The 16,958-nt window shown below is 58.3% G+C and overlaps 2 protein-coding genes across 2 annotated transcripts in view; both read right to left on the bottom strand.

The window, feature by feature from the left end:
- Positions 1-3,338, bottom strand: part of HCN2 (hyperpolarization activated cyclic nucleotide gated potassium and sodium channel 2) — a 20,886-nt gene extending 17,548 nt beyond the window's left edge. The window contains exon 1 of the mRNA XM_029916332.1: positions 3,322-3,338. Within this exon, the coding sequence (XP_029772192.1) occupies positions 3,322-3,338 (17 nt within the window). The remainder of the gene's footprint in view (positions 1-3,321) is intronic.
- A 1,681-nt stretch (positions 3,339-5,019) lies between these two features.
- On the bottom strand, positions 5,020-13,516 carry BSG (basigin (Ok blood group)). Its single transcript, XM_029917786.1, has 8 exons — positions 13,273-13,516; positions 7,786-7,942; positions 6,974-7,056; positions 6,711-6,847; positions 6,352-6,628; positions 5,922-5,946; positions 5,724-5,785; positions 5,020-5,622 (listed from the first exon to the last, which is right to left on the bottom strand). Exons 1-7 carry the CDS (start codon positions 13,499-13,501, stop codon positions 5,725-5,727), a joined length of 969 nt encoding a protein of 322 aa, XP_029773646.1. The 5' UTR covers positions 13,502-13,516; the 3' UTR covers positions 5,020-5,622; position 5,724.
- Between the last annotated feature and the right edge of the window lie 3,442 nt (positions 13,517-16,958).

Here is a 16,958-nt window from a genome sequence, read left to right as displayed (position 1 = left end):
GGTCCGGGGGCGGGGCCCCGCGGGAGGGGCGGGTTGGGGGCCCCGCCTCTGCCCGCGCCCCCTCCCGGTGCGCCGCGCCTAGACCCCGCGCCAGGGAAACTGAGGCCGCGGGGTCAGTGACCGCCCAAGGTCACGCAGCCGAAGGCCTTAGAAACCTGCTCAGGTCTCGTTCCAGAAAAGGAAACTGAGGCCCGCGAGGCGGAAGGACACGCCCAAGGTCACTGAGCCCAGCCACTGGACCAGAGCCTCTGAGCTCCACTTTAGCCTGGGCCTTCCTCCCGCCCAGGGTTCACCAGCCTGGAGGGGCCAGCCAGGCGTGGGAAAGTGAGATCTCTTTCTTTTCTGTAAGTTAGAATTTCCGTAATAAAAAGAATGTTTTTAAAGGCCAAAAGAGCCCTTGCTTTGTAATTTGAGGGCCCTGAATGGCCCGTGGGAATGTGTTTTTGCGGAGGTGCAAAATGCGACCAGTCTTCATGTCTTTCTCCTCTCCTGCGTGTGAGAAAGACTGTGGCCAATAGGAAGAGCCGCCCGATGGTGTTGGCACCTACCCCCTCAAACGGTGCCCTAAAATTCAGTGGAGGGCTGGGGTCTCCTGGAAGGCTGGTGGGTCCCAGGGGGGACCCAGAGCCCCTCCCCCTTCCCACTGATGCCCACATGGGAGTCCCACTGGAATGCCCCATTTCTCTGCCTCTTGGGCTCAGCCCCCACCTCTGGGAGGGCACCTGAGGCTCTGTGCGAGGGCCTGGAGCCCGGTTAGGGAGTTATTTGGTGTTAGGTGCCATGGGAAACAGGCCTAAGACCCTGTCCCTAGCCCCTGGTCCCTATCTGGGCTCAACCAGAGGCCAAGAGGAGGTGTCCTGAGAGGCAGGTGACGGAGGGAGACAGAGAGGAGAAGGGATGACCTGGCCTCCGGGGAGCCCCCGGCCTTCATAGCACTGCTCGGTGGGAACATCCACCTGCTGGTGCGTCAGGTCCGTGAGAGCAGAGATGGAACTTGTCCTTGTACACGGTGGGTACTCACTGGGGATTGAGGGAGGGGCTGACCCAGGCCATCTTGAGCCTCCATCAGGCAGGTGGGGCCTCCCAGGGGGTCACTTCACCTCGCCTTTGGCCAGACCTGCAGCCAAGAGGGTAGGCGGGGAGGGCTGGTCTCTGTCCTGAGGCGGTGAGAGAGAAGCTGGGCAGGCAGTAGAGTTGGCAGTGCCAGGCTGCAGCCTGCCCCAGGCAGATGTGTGTCCCAGCTGAAGGGGGGTCTTTTATGCTCACCCTGGGAGCGTGTCAGTCTGGGCAGGCCGCCAGAGCCCCAGGGCTTGCGGCTGAGAGCAGGGAGGAGGCCAACCGAGGGCCCAGCCTCAGGATCCACCAGGCCTGGGGGTGGGAGAGGTGAGTCTGGACATTGGAGTCACCTTGGGGGTCCCTGCCCCTCATGAGCCTCGGGGACCCTGTCCACAGGTCCTGACGACTCCCCTTCATCCCATAGACTCCACCCGGGGCCAGATGGCCGCCAGAGTGCCTCTCCCACCACCTGCCAGGACAGAGTATTCTTTGCATTCATTCAATTAATCGATTCAGCAAATCTTCATTAAGCACCCAATCAGGGGCTGGGATTCGGAAGTGAACCTAGCAGGCCACCCCTACCCTGCTGGGGCTGGCAGTTGAGTAGAGGGGACAGTCAACACAGTAAAACATTACATTTAATAGGTAATTAGAAAGTGGCTAGTGCTACACAACTCAGGTCAGGAAAGGAAGGAAAAAGATGCTGGCAGAGGGGAGGGGGTGATCTGTCCAGAGGCCTCCTAGAGGAAGTGATGTCTGAGGGAAAACCAGAAGGAAGGGAGAGCTGGACATTTGTCCTGTGGACATTTGTGGGAAGAGCATCCAAAAGGTGGCATAGCTCGTGCAAAAGCCCTGAGGCAGATGGTGCCTGGCTTGTGGGAGAAGAAAGGCTATCAAGGACCCGGAGGGCGGGTGAAGACGAGGACGTGGAGAGACAGCAGTAGGGTGGAGCGGGATTACTGGTGGGCAGTGTTGCTGTGCGGACAGGTCTGTTGCCTAAAACTGCTCTCGACTCCCTTGCCTTTGGAAGGAAACCTCAACCCCTCCGCACCGTCCAGTCTGTGCCTCGTTCTTCCTCACCATTCCTGGACTCTGCAGACAGTGCCTCTGCTGCACTGAGCCCCTGGCACCTCCTTCAGCACTACCCCCCACATAGGCTCTGGGGGCACCTCCAGACCTCTACTCACAAGCCTGCTTCCTGTCTAGCTGGAGCAAGTCCAGGTTGAAAGCCCTGAAGCCCATACGGTTTGGGCACCCCATGAATGAAAAATAGTTTGAGACCAAGAAGACAAAACGAGGCCAGGGCTTGCAGGCCCCAGGCCAGCGACTGTCCTGCAGTTTAAGCCTCAGGGGCTGCCGAACTCAAAGAACACTGAGATGTCCGGTAAGACATGGGTGTCAGGCTTAGGAGAGAGAGGATGACGTGTCCCAGGTCTTAGAGCCACACATGCAAACACCACTGTGCTCTGAAGTCCCACCCAGAGTGGCAAGTGACCTCAGCTTCATGGTGTCTGCAGCAAGGATGTCCCCAGTTCGGCTGACCTAGGACACAGCAGGGTTTCCTTTTCCCACAGAGATCACTGTCCTCGGCAGATGTAAGGATGGGACAGGACTGCCAAACCAGATGACCCCCCAGCACCTCTGTCCTACTTTGCCTCCACTCTGACTTCTGCTGGGCGAGACCCCAAATCCCTCCCTTGCTGCCAACTAGTGTGAGACCTAGGGGTGCCCCCCCAAGGGGGAAGTGCTCTGGGGCTCCATCAGGGGCTAGTCTGGGTGCGGTGTCCCAGCCAGCCCCGTTCGTGGCCCATAGATGCCCATGGGTCACTTCCAAGCAGCACTGGAAATGTGCCCTTGTATCGAGTAATGGACACGCCAGCCCTGCCCCTGTGCCCTCCACAGACTGGGACCCCGAGACACTGGCTCCTGAGCCCCCAAGCACTTGCCAAATATGATCTCACTGAATCTTGTGACTTGGCTGCTGTCACTTCTTCATCCCACTCTGGGGAAACTGAGGCAGGCTGCAGCAGGCTGTTAACCAGGACAGTCTCCAGTAGCACAGGGCTGCACACTGCGTGCGAGGCTCCTTCAATGCTCACAGATGGGGAACGAATACTTGAGTACTTACAAAGCTATAGCTTACAAAGCTGCTGTAAGTGGTCCCATCTTTGCTAATTACTCGCCCACTCGAGGGGCATCTATGAGAGGGTCTTTCGGGCAAGGAGGAAGAGTGAGGGTCTGCTAAGGAGGCCGAGCCTCACTTACCTCGCCACATCACCCATCATGCTCCAGAAAATCCTGTTCACGTCCCCAGCCCCGGCACTTCCCGTCTGGACCCAGCACAGAGCGCAGCCCGAAGTACCTGGACAGAGCCCTGGCCTCCCAGGGGACACAGACCCCCAGCAACCCAGTGCCCCTGTGTGCCTTCTGACTTCGGGGGAGGAGGGAGGCTGCGCCTGAGCCCTGGGACTTCCCCAGCACGGGCCTGCTCACACCACCTCTCCGCGTCCCCCCCCCCCCCCCCCCCCCCCCCCCCCCCCCCCCCCCCCCCCCCCCCCCCCCCCCCCCCCCCCCCCCCCCCCCCCCCCCCCGCAGCCCAGCCATGCCACCGTTGCCCAGCAAACTCCAAAGTATGTGTGGTGGGTGCCCCAAGGAGCCCCAGGATGTAGGGAGGTTGGGCCAGGTGTGTCCAGGGCCAGACTGGTGCGGCCCCAAGAGCCCTCTGTAAGGGAGGGGCGTCACTGGTCCCTGAAGCCTCTCCGTGGCAAGTGCATAGCGCCCTCTGGTGACGGCCAGAGGGAAGGGCCGGGCCGCAGCTCCCCCAGTCCAAGTTCTTCCCGATCACCCAGGTGGGGGAAGGGGCGGGTGTACCGGACCTGGGTCAGCTCCCTTTCAGAGCCTGGGAGGCCCAAACTGGAGGAGGTTTTTTTGTTTTTGTTTTAATATTTTTTAATGTTTAGTTATTTTTGAGGGAGAGAGAGAGAGAGAGAGAGAGAGAGAGAGAGAGAGAGAGATGCAGAATCTGAGGCAGGCTCCAGGCTCTGAACTGTCATCACAGAGCCCATGCAGGGCTTGAACCCACGGACTGTGAGATCATGGGCCAAGCTTGTCTTCAGCATTTGTGTCGTTATGCTGGAGTTTTTGCCAACAGTGAAAATTCAGGATTTCACATTTGAGCCCTGACTTCTGGCTGCTTTGGAGACTAGGGAAGAGCTGGCCTGGGGCTCAGAGGCCTCTGGCTCCTTCCTAACCTGGAGAGGAGGTATGCTGCTGGGTCACCCTGAACAAGCCCTTCTCCTTCTCTGGGTGTTTCTCCTCTTGTATCAGGCAAAAGGCCTAGATGGCATGGGCCAGAGCCCTCCGGTTTGGTGAGGACGTGGCTCATGAGGTCATGCCTCCGGTGATCTGCTCCCATGGAGTGTTCCCCGGACCTTCAGCCCCATCCACGTCTCCCCATTTTTTGCAGTTGTTAGGCTGGGCTGCGCAAACAGGGACGCCCTTTCTCCTGGGGGCCGCCTCAGAAGGGCCACACCTCTCTGCCACAGCACTGCCCTTCAGGTTTTCCTAGGCCTCAGTGGCCCCGCTTCAGCTGCAGCAAAGTCCCAAGGGGCGCCCCCCCATCACACCCCACTCAAACCACAGGGAGCTTCCTGCCCAGGGCAGGTAGGTGCCAGGCTGCTGTGGGTGGGGGGGGGGGTGCCTGTCCTGTCCGGGGGAGCCCATAGAAAAGATTCCCAGGCGCCCCTGTCCGGTTCTCTTTCAAGGCAAGAAACAAGCTCAGAGGGCAGGGCTGTTGTCCGGAGGGAACCAGTTGGTGAGCATGGCGTTCCCAGACCTGCCACAGGACCGGCCCCTCAGCCCCCCTGCCCACCCATCTACAGGACTCAGCACCGCATGGTGCTCCCCCCCTCATCCCCGGTTTCCCTGTTGAGACCCGGGGCCGGCGCACATAGGAGCCTGGAGAGATGGACACAGGTCAGCCTTTATTGGCGAGCAGGCAGGTGGTGGGCAGGTCAGGATGCTGGGCAGGGGGCCCGTGGCTGCCTCCACACCACTCCTCCGCAGCCGGGCATGTGGACGGCAGGGGCAGTGAGGGGCAGGCAGGAGCCATCCCGACACACAGCACGGACTGGAAGGGACCTGTCAGCACGGACCTCAGGCAGGCAGGCCGCAAGCACCGCACAACCCCTGACCTTCCGCAAAGTGCCTCAGGAGGTAGAGCCCCAGACAAAGGTCGGTCTGCCCTTCACGACCCCCTGGATGGGCTGGGATGATGAGGGGACGGGTTAGGGGGTGGCAGGGACAGGCGGGGGGCACAGCGAGGGGACCGACCGAGGATGGCAGGAGTCTCACAGGAAGCTAATGGCTTCCCCAAGGCGCTCACAAAATGTTTAAAAAGGAAAAACAAAACTCCTAAGGAACAGAATCCTACATGTAGAAAACCCTAGTTTAGTTTAAAAAAGGAAAGAAACAGGACATGACCCACGGTGTGGTCTCCGTTAGGAGGAAAGAACGTGGACTCTGCCAACAGCAGACGCTGAGCTGCTCCGGACAGAGGCTGGAGGCCTGTGTGAAGCAGGACGATGCTCAGACACCAGCCCGAGGCTGGCGGGGCAGCCCCCTCCCACCCCCCCCCACCCCACCCCCTGCGACTGCTGGCCCCTCACCTCAGTTGGCGTTCCTCTGGCGAACATTCTTGCCTTTGTCGTTGACGTGCCCACTGCTCTTCCTGAGGAGGGACAGGGGCTGATGGAGCTCAGGAGGACACAACAGTGCCCCTGCCCCCACCCGCCACCTGCACAGCTGTCCGGGCCCCGCCCGGGGAACGCCCGCCCGGCTGCCGGCCCAGCGGGGCCACAACTTACAGAGGAGCAGAGCCCGTGTCCTCATCTGCGTAGACACACGGCCACATGCAAGGAGAGGAAAGCCCGTCAGAACCGTCCTTGGACGAGGCCCCTTGTGGGCTGGTGCCACTCCTGCCGAGCCCCGCCCTCAGCTTCCCTGCCGGCAGGTGTGGACAGACAGCCCGGCCGCCCTGCCCATTCCCCTCATACTCGGCCTGCAGGCGCCCAGCTCAGGTTTCCCGGGCTCGGTCACTCGCCAGCTCAAGAGTGTGCTTGGTGCCACAAGCCTCGGGCCCCAGGCAGCTGCTGAGGGCCGTCACAGCACCCGAGGGGGTGGCTGGCGGGGTGGCCGAGGCAATGGGCAAGCCGGCCTCTGGCCGGGGCCCCTCTCTGCCCCACGGCCCCCACCTCTGTCCTGCACCCCTCGTGAGCAAAGGGCATGTGGCCTTACCATCTAGGACCTCATCCGGCTTCCGCCGCTTCTCGTAGACAAAGATCACAGTGACCAGCACCAGCACCTCGGCCACGATGCCCAGGAATGGCCAGAGGGCGGCGAAGCGGTTCCGCACGCGCAGCACGATGACGGCCTGGCCAGTGCCCTCTGAGCTGGTGCCGTTGCAAGTGTACCTGCCGGGGTCGGTCTCCAGGTCCAGGTTCGAGATGTGCAACTCCGTCTTGGTCTCCGAGGATACCACCAAGAACTTGTTCTGGGAGCTGTTGCTGATGACCTGGGGGCAGGTGGACTTTGGAGGGACCAAGGCCAAGGTCCAGGCCGAGGCCAGCTCCTCCCCGGGAAGGCATGGGCCTCACCTGGTCGCCAGAGCTTTCTGTCTTGTACCACACCCACTCGCTGACCGGGGGGAAGGAGTCAGACTTGCAGCCCAGCACGACCGACTCCCCCTCGGTGGCATGCTCAGACTTCTTCACGGCCTTGATGTTGGGGGGCCCTACAGAGGTTACGGAGCAAGGCAGGAGCCTGAGGCCAGGGCCCTGGAGAAGGAGCTGTCCTTCCCTTGGGGTTCTGATGGCCCCTGCCCCTGCCCCAGAGGCGCCTGAGGGCTGGCGGAGCTCACCCTTCACCTCGATGCTGGTTCTGCCCGCTTGCTCGGGTAGGAAGATGCAGGAGTACTCGCCAGCGCGGTCATCCGTGTCCACCCTGCAAGCATACGCCAGGCCCATGGCAGGAATGCCATCCTGCCCTGAATGAAGTTCAAACCTCTGCGAGCCACAGGTGACCCCCGCCAGGGGCCAGAGCAAGGCCCGGTTGGTTGCCACACTCGAGTCCCTGCAGGGCACCAGGGTACAGGCTGCCTGCTTCCCATCAGGGAGAGACAAGGAGGTGTCGGGCGGCAGATGGATGCGGCCCCATCACTGACCTGGCGCCTGCACCGATGAGCCTCTGTGCCCAGTCACCCTTGAGACCAGACTCTGGCTGTTTCAGGCATGGCCTAAGACCAGGCTTCAGAGCAGGGCGGCACAGAAGGCCCAAGACCTTAGTGAGCCAGGCACTCGGGGATTCCAGGCCGAGAGACCCTAGATCTGCCAGCCCTCCCCAGCCAGCACCCCAGAGAAAGAAGGGAAGGGTCTTGGAGGCCAGCCTTACATGCGGCAGCCCCAGGACCCTCGCTGGATCCCAGGCCTTGGCCATCTTGGACCCCTACCTGGCCTTCTCATGACTGAGGGGTCTGAGCAGAGCGCGTGTCTAAGGCCTGTCCAAAGCAAGTGCACAACTGTGACCGACCACAGAGGCCATGAGCAGCAACAAGATGTCGAAGCGTGCAGGGGGCAGAAAGGGGGCTGGGGGTGACACCTGCAGGCTGAAATGGGGCCCGGGGATCTGTGGGCCCCAGGCAGCCTGCGGCGCCCGCCTCTGGGCTGCACTCACTCGTACTCCGTCTTCAGGTCAGGCAGCGTGTCCTCCTTCAGCACCCTGCCCCCTTTCACCCAGCGGTGGCCGACGATCTCAGTGGTGCTGTGGTTCAAGGCACAGGTAAGGCGTGTTTTGGAGCCAATGTCATCTACTGATGTCCGGATCCCGCTCCCTAAGTGGCCACAGAAGAGAACATTGGCAAAGGGTCAGGGGAAGAAAGGACCCAAGCCAGGACTCGAAGCTGCCTGCCCACTGGTCCCCATGGCGAGCCTGCAATGGCCCGGACACCCCAGGCTGTCCACATGGCTGCCAAGCTGTCCCACAGGAGAGGAATCCTGAGTCACACATGGCTCCTTCTGGAAGGACACCTTTCACCAAGTTAAAGAAGACTCGGGTCCAAAGAGCTACTGCTGCAGAAAAGAGGACTTGATGCAAGTTTCTTTTGGGAAACGTTCTGACCAGCTGGGTCTCAGATGTTGGAAACAGAAGCCAATGACCACCCTGGGTCCCGGAACCAGGACCAAGACATTGACTGCTGAGTTCAGGCCTAGCACAGACCAGAAATTCCTTTATTAAAAAATTTTTTTTTTAATGTTTATTTTTGAGAGAGACAGACAGAACATGAGCGGGGAGGGACAGAGAGAGAGGGAGACACAGAATCCGAAGCAGGCTCCGGGCTCTGCACTGCCAGCACTGAGCCTGACATGGGGCTTGAACTCATGAACTATGAGATCATGACCTGAGCCAGAGTTGGATGCTTAACCCACTGAGACACCCCAGAGCCTCTGAAATTCCTCTTTCAAAAGATAACCCTAAAGGTGCCTGGGTGGCTCAGTCAGTTAGGCCTCCGAATCTTGGTTTGGGCTCAGGTCAGAATCTCACAGTTGTGGGCTCAGGTCAGAATCTCACAGTTGTGGAGATCGAGCCCTGCGTGGGACTCTGCACAACACAGAGCCTGCTTGGATTCTCTCTCCCTCTCTTTCCTGCCCCTCCCCTGCTCATGTTCTCACTCTCTCTCAAAATAAATAAGCAAACATTAAAAAAAAAAGGGAAAAAAAGGATAAATCTACTGGGCACCTGTGTGGCTCAGTTGGTTAATCGTCTGACTTCTGATTTTGGCTGAGGTCATAATTGCACAGTTCAGGAGTCTGAGCCCCGAGTCAGGCTCTGTGCTGACAATGCTGAGCCTGCTTGCGATTCTCTCTTTCCCTCTGAAAATAAACATTAAAAAAAAAGGTCTCTTTCTCTCTTCCACTGCCCCTCCCCTGCTCACGTAGTCTCTCCAAAACTAAAAAAAATAAAATAAATAAGCTGAATCTAGCATTGTCCTGGCTGCCATACCCTCACGGGGTGCTCCTGCCGCCCACCCCCACCCCCACCCCGCCATTAAGGCAAGGCCATCGGAGGCGGGGACAGAGTCCTCCAAGTACTCCACGGTCCACGGGGTATCTCCCACCTGGGCAGGGCAGGGCCAGGTGGCTCCACTCCCACTTGCCACCAGGCCTCTGCAGAGACCACCCAGACACTGCTGCGGGACACCCGGTGGCTGGCCCTTCCATTCAATTTCCAACTAGGCAAACCTCCTGACTGGATTGAGATGTTCTCTTTAGGAATCAAAAAACCACTTAGAACCAGATGGAGAGAAGAAGCCTGCTGAGGCCCCGGAGGCTTGAGCCAGGCAGGGCTCCCCTCCAGGGACCAGAGTTCGGGAAGGAAGGCTGTCAGGTGCTGAGGGGGGGACCCAGGGTCGAAGGTGAGGGGCACGGAGCTGTGAGAATGAACACCAGACACTGACCGTCTAGGGAGAAGCAAGCTCATCCTTGTCCACATCAGAGCCCTATCCCAGGCCCAGAGCAGGTGTCCCCAGATGCTCCTGTCAGGTCACCCTGGAATCCCAGGGCACCGCAGGACTGCCCACTCTGTCCCCAGCCCGCCTCCCTCAGGACAGTGACCTGATAAAGCAGGTTCCCAGACAGGGCAGTTAACGCAACTCCGTCCCCCAAACTCATGCACCCCAGAGGCGTCCCTTCTAGAAGACCACGCCCTGAGGATTTGGGCAAGACATCCATTCCAGGGCTGTTGGCAACAAGCTTCTTTTCCGTGCGATCTACAGAGAGAATCCTACAGCATAACATTGGATGAAAAATCAGAACATGAGATGGTATTTGAAAAGCCACAGTGCTAAGTAAGCAGGCTCTCCGCACAGAGACCCAGTCAGTCATTAAGAAAATTTAACCTGATATGGAACCAATTGACAATAAACTATTAAAAAATAATAAATTATGTAAAAAAAAAAAAAGAAAGGAAAAGGAAATTTAACCTGAAGACCCAGAAGGACAGCCTGCGCGATCTTTACTGGAGAGAGATCACTTCAGTCCTGCCCTCCCTGGCCCCGCTGTGGAGCGACCACAGGCAGGCACTCCCAGTCTGGGGAGGGGCGGCCTGTGTGTGGGGAAGAGGCAGGCAGCCCGGACAGACGTCAGGGAGGCTCCTCTCTGCTGCCGGAGGCACTACCCACCCTTGGCGCGTGCACACACACTCACATGCAGCACCACGTGTATGCACCTGGGCTCACGGGCTCAGATACATACATGGCCCGTGAGTATAGACGTATACACATGTATGCAAATGCACACGCAAAACACACACAGGCACACACGTGGGCACACCTGGCTTCATGGCTGTGTAAGAAGGCATGGGCTGCTGTTCTGGGGTGAGGTGGCACATGCCCCAAGGTCCTGGGGACAGGTGGACCTTCATGCCCACCCACCTGGGGTGGCCCAGGGGCCATCCACAGGACTCAAGACAGGCACAACGCCAGGCAGGCAGAAGAGTGAAGCTGGGGGGTCCACTGCCTGCACTGGCCCCTTCTGTGGCTGCACTGTTTCTGCAGGAGGATCACCTCCCAGCAACCCACGTTTCTCTGGAGTCAAGATTTCCCAAGATTGCAAAACCCACAGCCCCGTGCAGAGTTGGGAGGGTGAGTCAGGGTAGGAAGTGGAGCCAGAGACTGCCCTCCTCCTAGACTCGGTCTGTGCCTTTGTCCCCTCGCCCAGAGGCTGCTAGAAAGGTCAGCCCGATCTTATCCCAGCCGCACCTTGCCTCCCTGGGGGAGAATGAAGTGGCCCAAAGGCCACAGGCCTGAGAGGGCCACTTCCAGAAGGGAGCAGAGGCGCAAGGGTCTCTGCTCTCAGAGAGGGGCCAAGGCCAGGCACCCCCCCACCCCACCTCCCTCCTTGCATGTCTGAGGAAACACAGGTTGACACCCTTGTCCTGACCTGAGGGTTGCACACAGCAGGGGACCGAGACAGGTCCCACCCGGCCCAGGAGCCTGGCTGGCACCGAGGAATTCACAGGGACAGACCCTCAAGGGCCACAGGGACAGGAAGGAGGAACAGGGAGAACACTCGATCCCCCCCTCAATTTGGCCATGTGACTGTGACCCATGTTCTCACGTAAGGTCACCTTCATCTAAAAACAGCCGCCCCTCCTCCCTGACCTCAGGCAGCTGGGCAGGGCGCGGGGCCAGGCAGGCCTTCCAGAAAACAGCCCAGGAGCTGGGGGATGAGGCCGCCTGCACCCACCCTCCTCCCCACCCAACTCAGCAGCTCTACTCAGGTAGGAGGAGCAAGAGAACATTTCTGGGATGCCAGCCGAGGGTTCTGGGCCTCTCCACCCTCGCCTCCATCTGGCCAGGAGGCCGCTCCTGCTCCTTCCAGGAGGCTCAGGCTGCAGGACCCAGCTAGCAACCTGGTGCCCTCCCAACGGGGCGTGCCGGGGCGGTGGGGCCCTGGACAGTCCCCAGGAGGGCGGCGGTCCCTCTAGCAGAAGAATGGTGCTGGGGCCTCAGCAGAGCTGGGTGCTGACCCGCCAGGCGCCTGCCGCTCCAGGTGAGGAAACCCGCTCCTGGCAGAGCTCCTGCACCAAGTTTCTGGGGAGCTAGGTGACCCAGCTGCGAGAGGCGAACACGGTCACTAATTCATGTGTCTCGGGCAGAAAAGGGAGGCGTATATTTGTGAGAGTCCCCAGGAAAGGTGACAAAAGTGAAAAGGTCCCAGGTGGGTTCAGACAGCAGCACAGGAAACCGAGACACCCCCCCACACACACACACGGTCCGGACCCTTCAGCTTCCTGGCTGCAGCTCTGGTGACCGATCCCAGGAAGGAGGTAAAGAAGCACTAACTCAGGCTTCCCCTGTGACAGGAGGAGCAGACGCAGGGACTTCCTCCCCGCTGTGCCTTCCGTGGCCACCTCTTGCCAGGAAGATCGAGTCCTAACGGGCTCCAGCGGCCAGAAACGGCAGCCAGTCGCCCGCACCTGTCCTGCCTGCAGGCTCCGGTCTGGGGCTCTCGGAGACCCGCTGGCGGACAGTGAGCCATGTGCGTGCCAGGGGCCAAGGCCCTCGCCCAGAGGCGGTCAATAAACGGCCATTCTGATTATAAGGAAGAGGAAAGAGACCAATTGAGATCCTGAAGTGGGTCAGGAGTAAGTGGGTGAAGCTTCTGCAAGGGGCAGCTCCTCCCGCCCCCCAGACACGGTCACAGACACTGACCCCGTGCTCCAGCCTCCCCAGACCCTTCTCTGTACTTTGTTCTCTGCGAGCTCATCACTACAAATTTTTAACCCAGAACAAAACGGAAGTCTCACTCAAGGAAGAAAATTTCTTTTTCAGCAGGCTGTCCTGCTTTCCCCTGGAAAACAAGCTTGGATCCATTTTCCCTGAGCGTTCTCCACACATCTGCCCACTCCCCAAACACTGCCCACTCCTGTGCAGCGCTCCCAGAAATAAGTGCTGTTTGAGACGCTGTTAAGAAAACACCCTCTCAACACTTCCTGCCCAGAACTGGGCTGCCAAAGCGACCTCACGGTGACCTTGGAAAACGTCCCCTCTCGCCCTGGGCCTCAGTTTCCACTCCTGCTAAAGGAGGAGAGTGAACCAGACGCCATCTCGTTCTGTGGCCTAGAATCAGACAAAATCAAAGAAGCAAAGCGAGTTCGCTTCCCGACAGGGTTTCAGGGTTTGGGCAAACACCAGGGGGCAGGTGCCTACTCGAACCAGACACGGGACCTAAATCCTGGAAAGAACGACAATCCCTTCCAGGGACAGACAGCCCACCGGCTTCAGGGCCGGGCATTCCTCAGCCCTTGGTTCCAGCGTCCACGTGAGAGCCTGTGGAGGCGGCCACCGCTCCAGGCCACACAAGCTTCGCCAGGGCTCCGGGGGATCCCGGGACCGCGTCACTGCACTGGCACGCCGCAGGCGGCGGGGTCGGGGGTGGCCAGCCGGTGCGAGGAGGCCGCTCCGGGACTCCGGCCCGGGCCTCTGTCGCCGGACGCGGGATCGGCGGAAGGGCGGGGCTCCCCGGGTCTCCTCACCCAGGGGTCAGGTCAGCCCTCGGACTCTTCGAGTCCCCGGGCTTTAGGGACTCCACCTGCAGGGCCGCCCCGGCGGGCCTCCGCTGTCCCGCCTGCTCCTCCACCCGCGCCGGGCAGAACCCTCACCTGTTCCAGAGTCGCCGTCGGCGCTCAGCAGAGCCAGCGCCAGGACCACGAGCTGACGTGCCGCCATGTCTCCCCTGTCCGTGCTGTCCCCGCCGCCAACCGCTGCCCGCGGCGCTATAAGAACTGGGAGTGACCGGGCGCGCGCGCGCAGGGAGGACGTCGCGGGGTGGGGCGGGCCAGGGGCGCGCACGGCACGCCAGTCGTCCCCTGCGCACGCGCGCGGACGCATGCCCGCAGGAGTCACCCGTGCGGGAGCCTGCGGAGGCACCACGTGTCCTGGAAGGCCTCGCCCATGTGTTAGGGGCGTGGTTTAGTTGCTAGGAAATGGGGCGGGGCCTGCGAGGGTTGGACTGGGCCACGCCTTTGTTTCTTCCGGCTCTCGGAGTGTGATGACAGAACAAAGTGCGTGCTCCCCAGAAGTTAAAATACTCGCTTTATGTTATGTGTATCTTACCACAATACACAAAAGAAAAAGAACATTAAGGGAGACGGTGGGGATCCCTGGGAACAGGTGCGATGTGTACCCTGGGCTCAGGTGGGCTTCCAGATTTAGCAACTAAAGATTCCTGGATGGCAGTTAAGTGTGAATTTAAGGCGGAGAGCCAGTAATTTCTAAGTATCCCGTGCAATATTTGGATATATCTATGCAAGGAGAACATTCGCTATTTATCTGAAATTCACATTAACTGGCTGTACTGTATTTTTGTCTAGAAAAACCTATCCAGAGGCTCCCCAAGCTTTACAATAAATACATTTTTAGTTTTTTTAAGATTTAATTTATTTATTAAAAATGTTTTAAAGTTCATTTATTTATTAAAAATAAAGTTTATTTTGAGAGAGAGAGATTGAGAGGACAAGCAGGGGAGGGGCAGAGAGAGGGAGAGAGTCCCAAGCAGGCTCCTCACTGTCGGTGCAGAGCCAGATATGGGCTTGAACTCACAAATCATGAGATCATGGCCTGAGCCAAAACCAAGAGTCAGAGGCTTAACTGAGTCACCCAGGTGCCACTATTTTTTAAAGATTTTATGTTTAGGTAATTTCCACACCTAACGTGGTGCTTGAGCTCACGGCCCTGAGATCAAGGGTCATATGCTCTTCAGACTGAGCCAGCCAAATGCCCCTGCAACAAATACCTTGTTAAATGACAAAATAATTTCAAACAAAAACGGGAAGTATAATGTTCATGATCTTGGTTGGGTAGGCAGTGGTTTCTTACATGTGACACCAAAAGCCTGAGCAACAATAAACAAATAGATAAATAGGACTTCATCAAATTAAAAACTTTGTGTTTTAAAAAACACCAAGAAGGAAGTGAAAAATCAACCCACAGAATGGGAGACAATGGGAGTTGAGTAGCAGTTACCCTTTTGCAAGAGTCATTTACATTTACAAGGGAAAGTTGCTGTGTAAGGGTGTGTCCCTCCAGAAACCTGTATGGAGGGGGACAGGCGATGACTTGAATGTGCTGCAGCCTAGCCTTGTCCGTGAGTTTCTGGGTCACCTCCCATTACATGCCCCCTACCCCCAGCGTCCTAGTCTTTTGGCTTTCGCTGAAGATGGTACTTAAGGTAATGGCTTCCATATTTGAGTGTTACTCGGTTTTCGTGCTGTCTCCCATTTAGTACATGTGTTATTAAACTTGTGTTTTTCTCCCACTCATCCATTTAGTTATTAGACCAGCCAAAGCACCTAGAAGGGAAGAAGGGAAAGTCTTTTTCCCCCTATGTGGGTAAAGGGAGGGGTGCTTCAGGTTGGAGCAGCTTCTGGAAGTCTGTGATGTTTGGAGAGACAGCAGCCACAGGGAGGTGAGCAGCAAGTCTGAGAACAGCGGTCAGGCGCGGGGAGGAGCAGTGTCGGGGCTCCAGAGCTACGTGCAGAATGAGGTGGACAGCAGCCAGCTGGCTTCAAAGTCCCTCTGGCCTGGGTGGAATTCCACAGCCCCCTTTCCTGCCCTCCTTGGGCCGGGCTGAGGACAGATCTCATGGGAAATATTAGGGCCACCAGGCAGTCTTTGCTTTTGTTTATAAAATCAAGCTGTGTCCCTTCCAAGACCCAGTTTTCTGGTCGCCTCTCTGGCTCTCTGCAAAGTCTTCCCTGTCCCCTCCCACTGGTCAGATCCCTGTCCTGCTTGCTCCTGGCCCACCTGGGGCAGGAGAACCTTCTTGTGCCATTTCATCGCCAGATTTAGCAAATAGAAATGCAGGACACCCACTTACATTTGATTTCAGATTTTAAGAAATGAGCGATTTTTGAAGTATCGGACTATCCCATGCAGTATCTGGGGTGGACTCACGCAAAAACGTATCTGTTCTATATCTGACCTGCTCAAGAGCAGCCCAGTTCCATCACCCCTTGTAATTTCCCTCATTGCACCAGTCTCTTCTGACCTTGTGCCCAGCCCACTGGTGCGTGAGAGGGGATGGGCAGCCTTGCCTGCATACTGCAGGGCACCCTCCTCTCGCGGCCCCCACCTCTAGAGGCCTCTAGGCCTGCACCCTCACTGGGAGGGGCCCAGATTCCTGATCTGGACATCTTCCGGAGACACAAAATCAGAGATGCAGCCCCGCTCTCTGGCTTGTTTCTGCAGCTTTGCTGTGTGCAGCAGCCAGGCGGCCCACAGGCCCTGTCCCTGCGGGCCCCTCAGGCCTCACTGGCCCACGTCCGACCTTGGAGTCTGGCAGGCCGTGCGGTGCCGCTGTCCCCCCCCACCCCCCACCGCCCCACAACAACCAGCAGACTGTCCTGGGAAGCCTGTCTTCAGGACCTTGTCCCCAGCACACCAGCCCTGCATGGGCCGTCTGCTTTAGTCCATTTGTCTTCCACTTTTTCTTCTAAAACGTCTCAGGGGGTGCCCGGCCAGCTCAGTCGGAAGAGTGTGTAGCTCTTCATTTTATGCTCATGAATTCGAGCCCCACTTTGGGTGTAGAGGTCACTTAAATAAACTTAAAAAAAAAACAATCCTCAAAGTCACAGATGAGGAGATATCAGATTTTCATTGTTACCACTGCTCAAATGTTTCAGCTTAGTTTTTTATGTGCGTTTTTCTCAAAGTGAGGAGCTCTGAAATCCAGCCCTCCAGGCAGTGACTGAAGGAGGGTAGTGCAGATTCTATTCTTCGGCTGTTAGGGAGCCCTGGGAGGGGCTGGAGCAAGTCCATCCTCTGCTGTGTTCTAGGGTGACATCTGAGCCACAGAGGGGAGGGGCCTGGGAGGGCCAGCAGTGGATAGGCAGGGTAGCCAGGAGGTGCACTGGGCTGACTGGTGCCCCCAGATCCTAGGAATGGGATTTCACTTGGAAAAAGGGCCTTGAGATGAGCTCAGCCTGGATTAAGGTGGCCCTAAATCACATGTCTGGTGTCCTTCTAAGAGACACAGACACAGGAGAGACAGCCTGGTAAGAAGGAAGCAGACACCAGATGGATGTGGCCCCAAGTGCAGGGCCGTCACCTGGAGCCCCAGGAGCTACAAGAGGCAGAAGAAGGCTCCTCCCCAGAGCCTTCAGGAGGAGCAGGCCCAGCCCACCTGGATCTTGGACTTCTGGCCCCAGGATGGGAGGAGCAGAATTTCTGTTATAGGCCATCCAGATGAAGGCACTCTGTTCCCTCTGCCTCTGGAGCTAGTGCAGACCTCATGCCATGCCTTTAGCCCTGAAGTTGAGGGAGCGAGGGATGGGGGTGGGGTGGGGGG

The sequence above is a fragment of the Suricata suricatta genome, chromosome 12, assembly GCF_006229205.1.
Source record: "Suricata suricatta isolate VVHF042 chromosome 12, meerkat_22Aug2017_6uvM2_HiC, whole genome shotgun sequence".
Classification (NCBI taxonomy): domain Eukaryota; kingdom Metazoa; phylum Chordata; class Mammalia; order Carnivora; family Herpestidae; genus Suricata; species Suricata suricatta.
The sequence above is the reverse complement of the archived record's forward strand: the minus strand, read 5'-3'. Positions and strand labels throughout refer to the sequence as shown.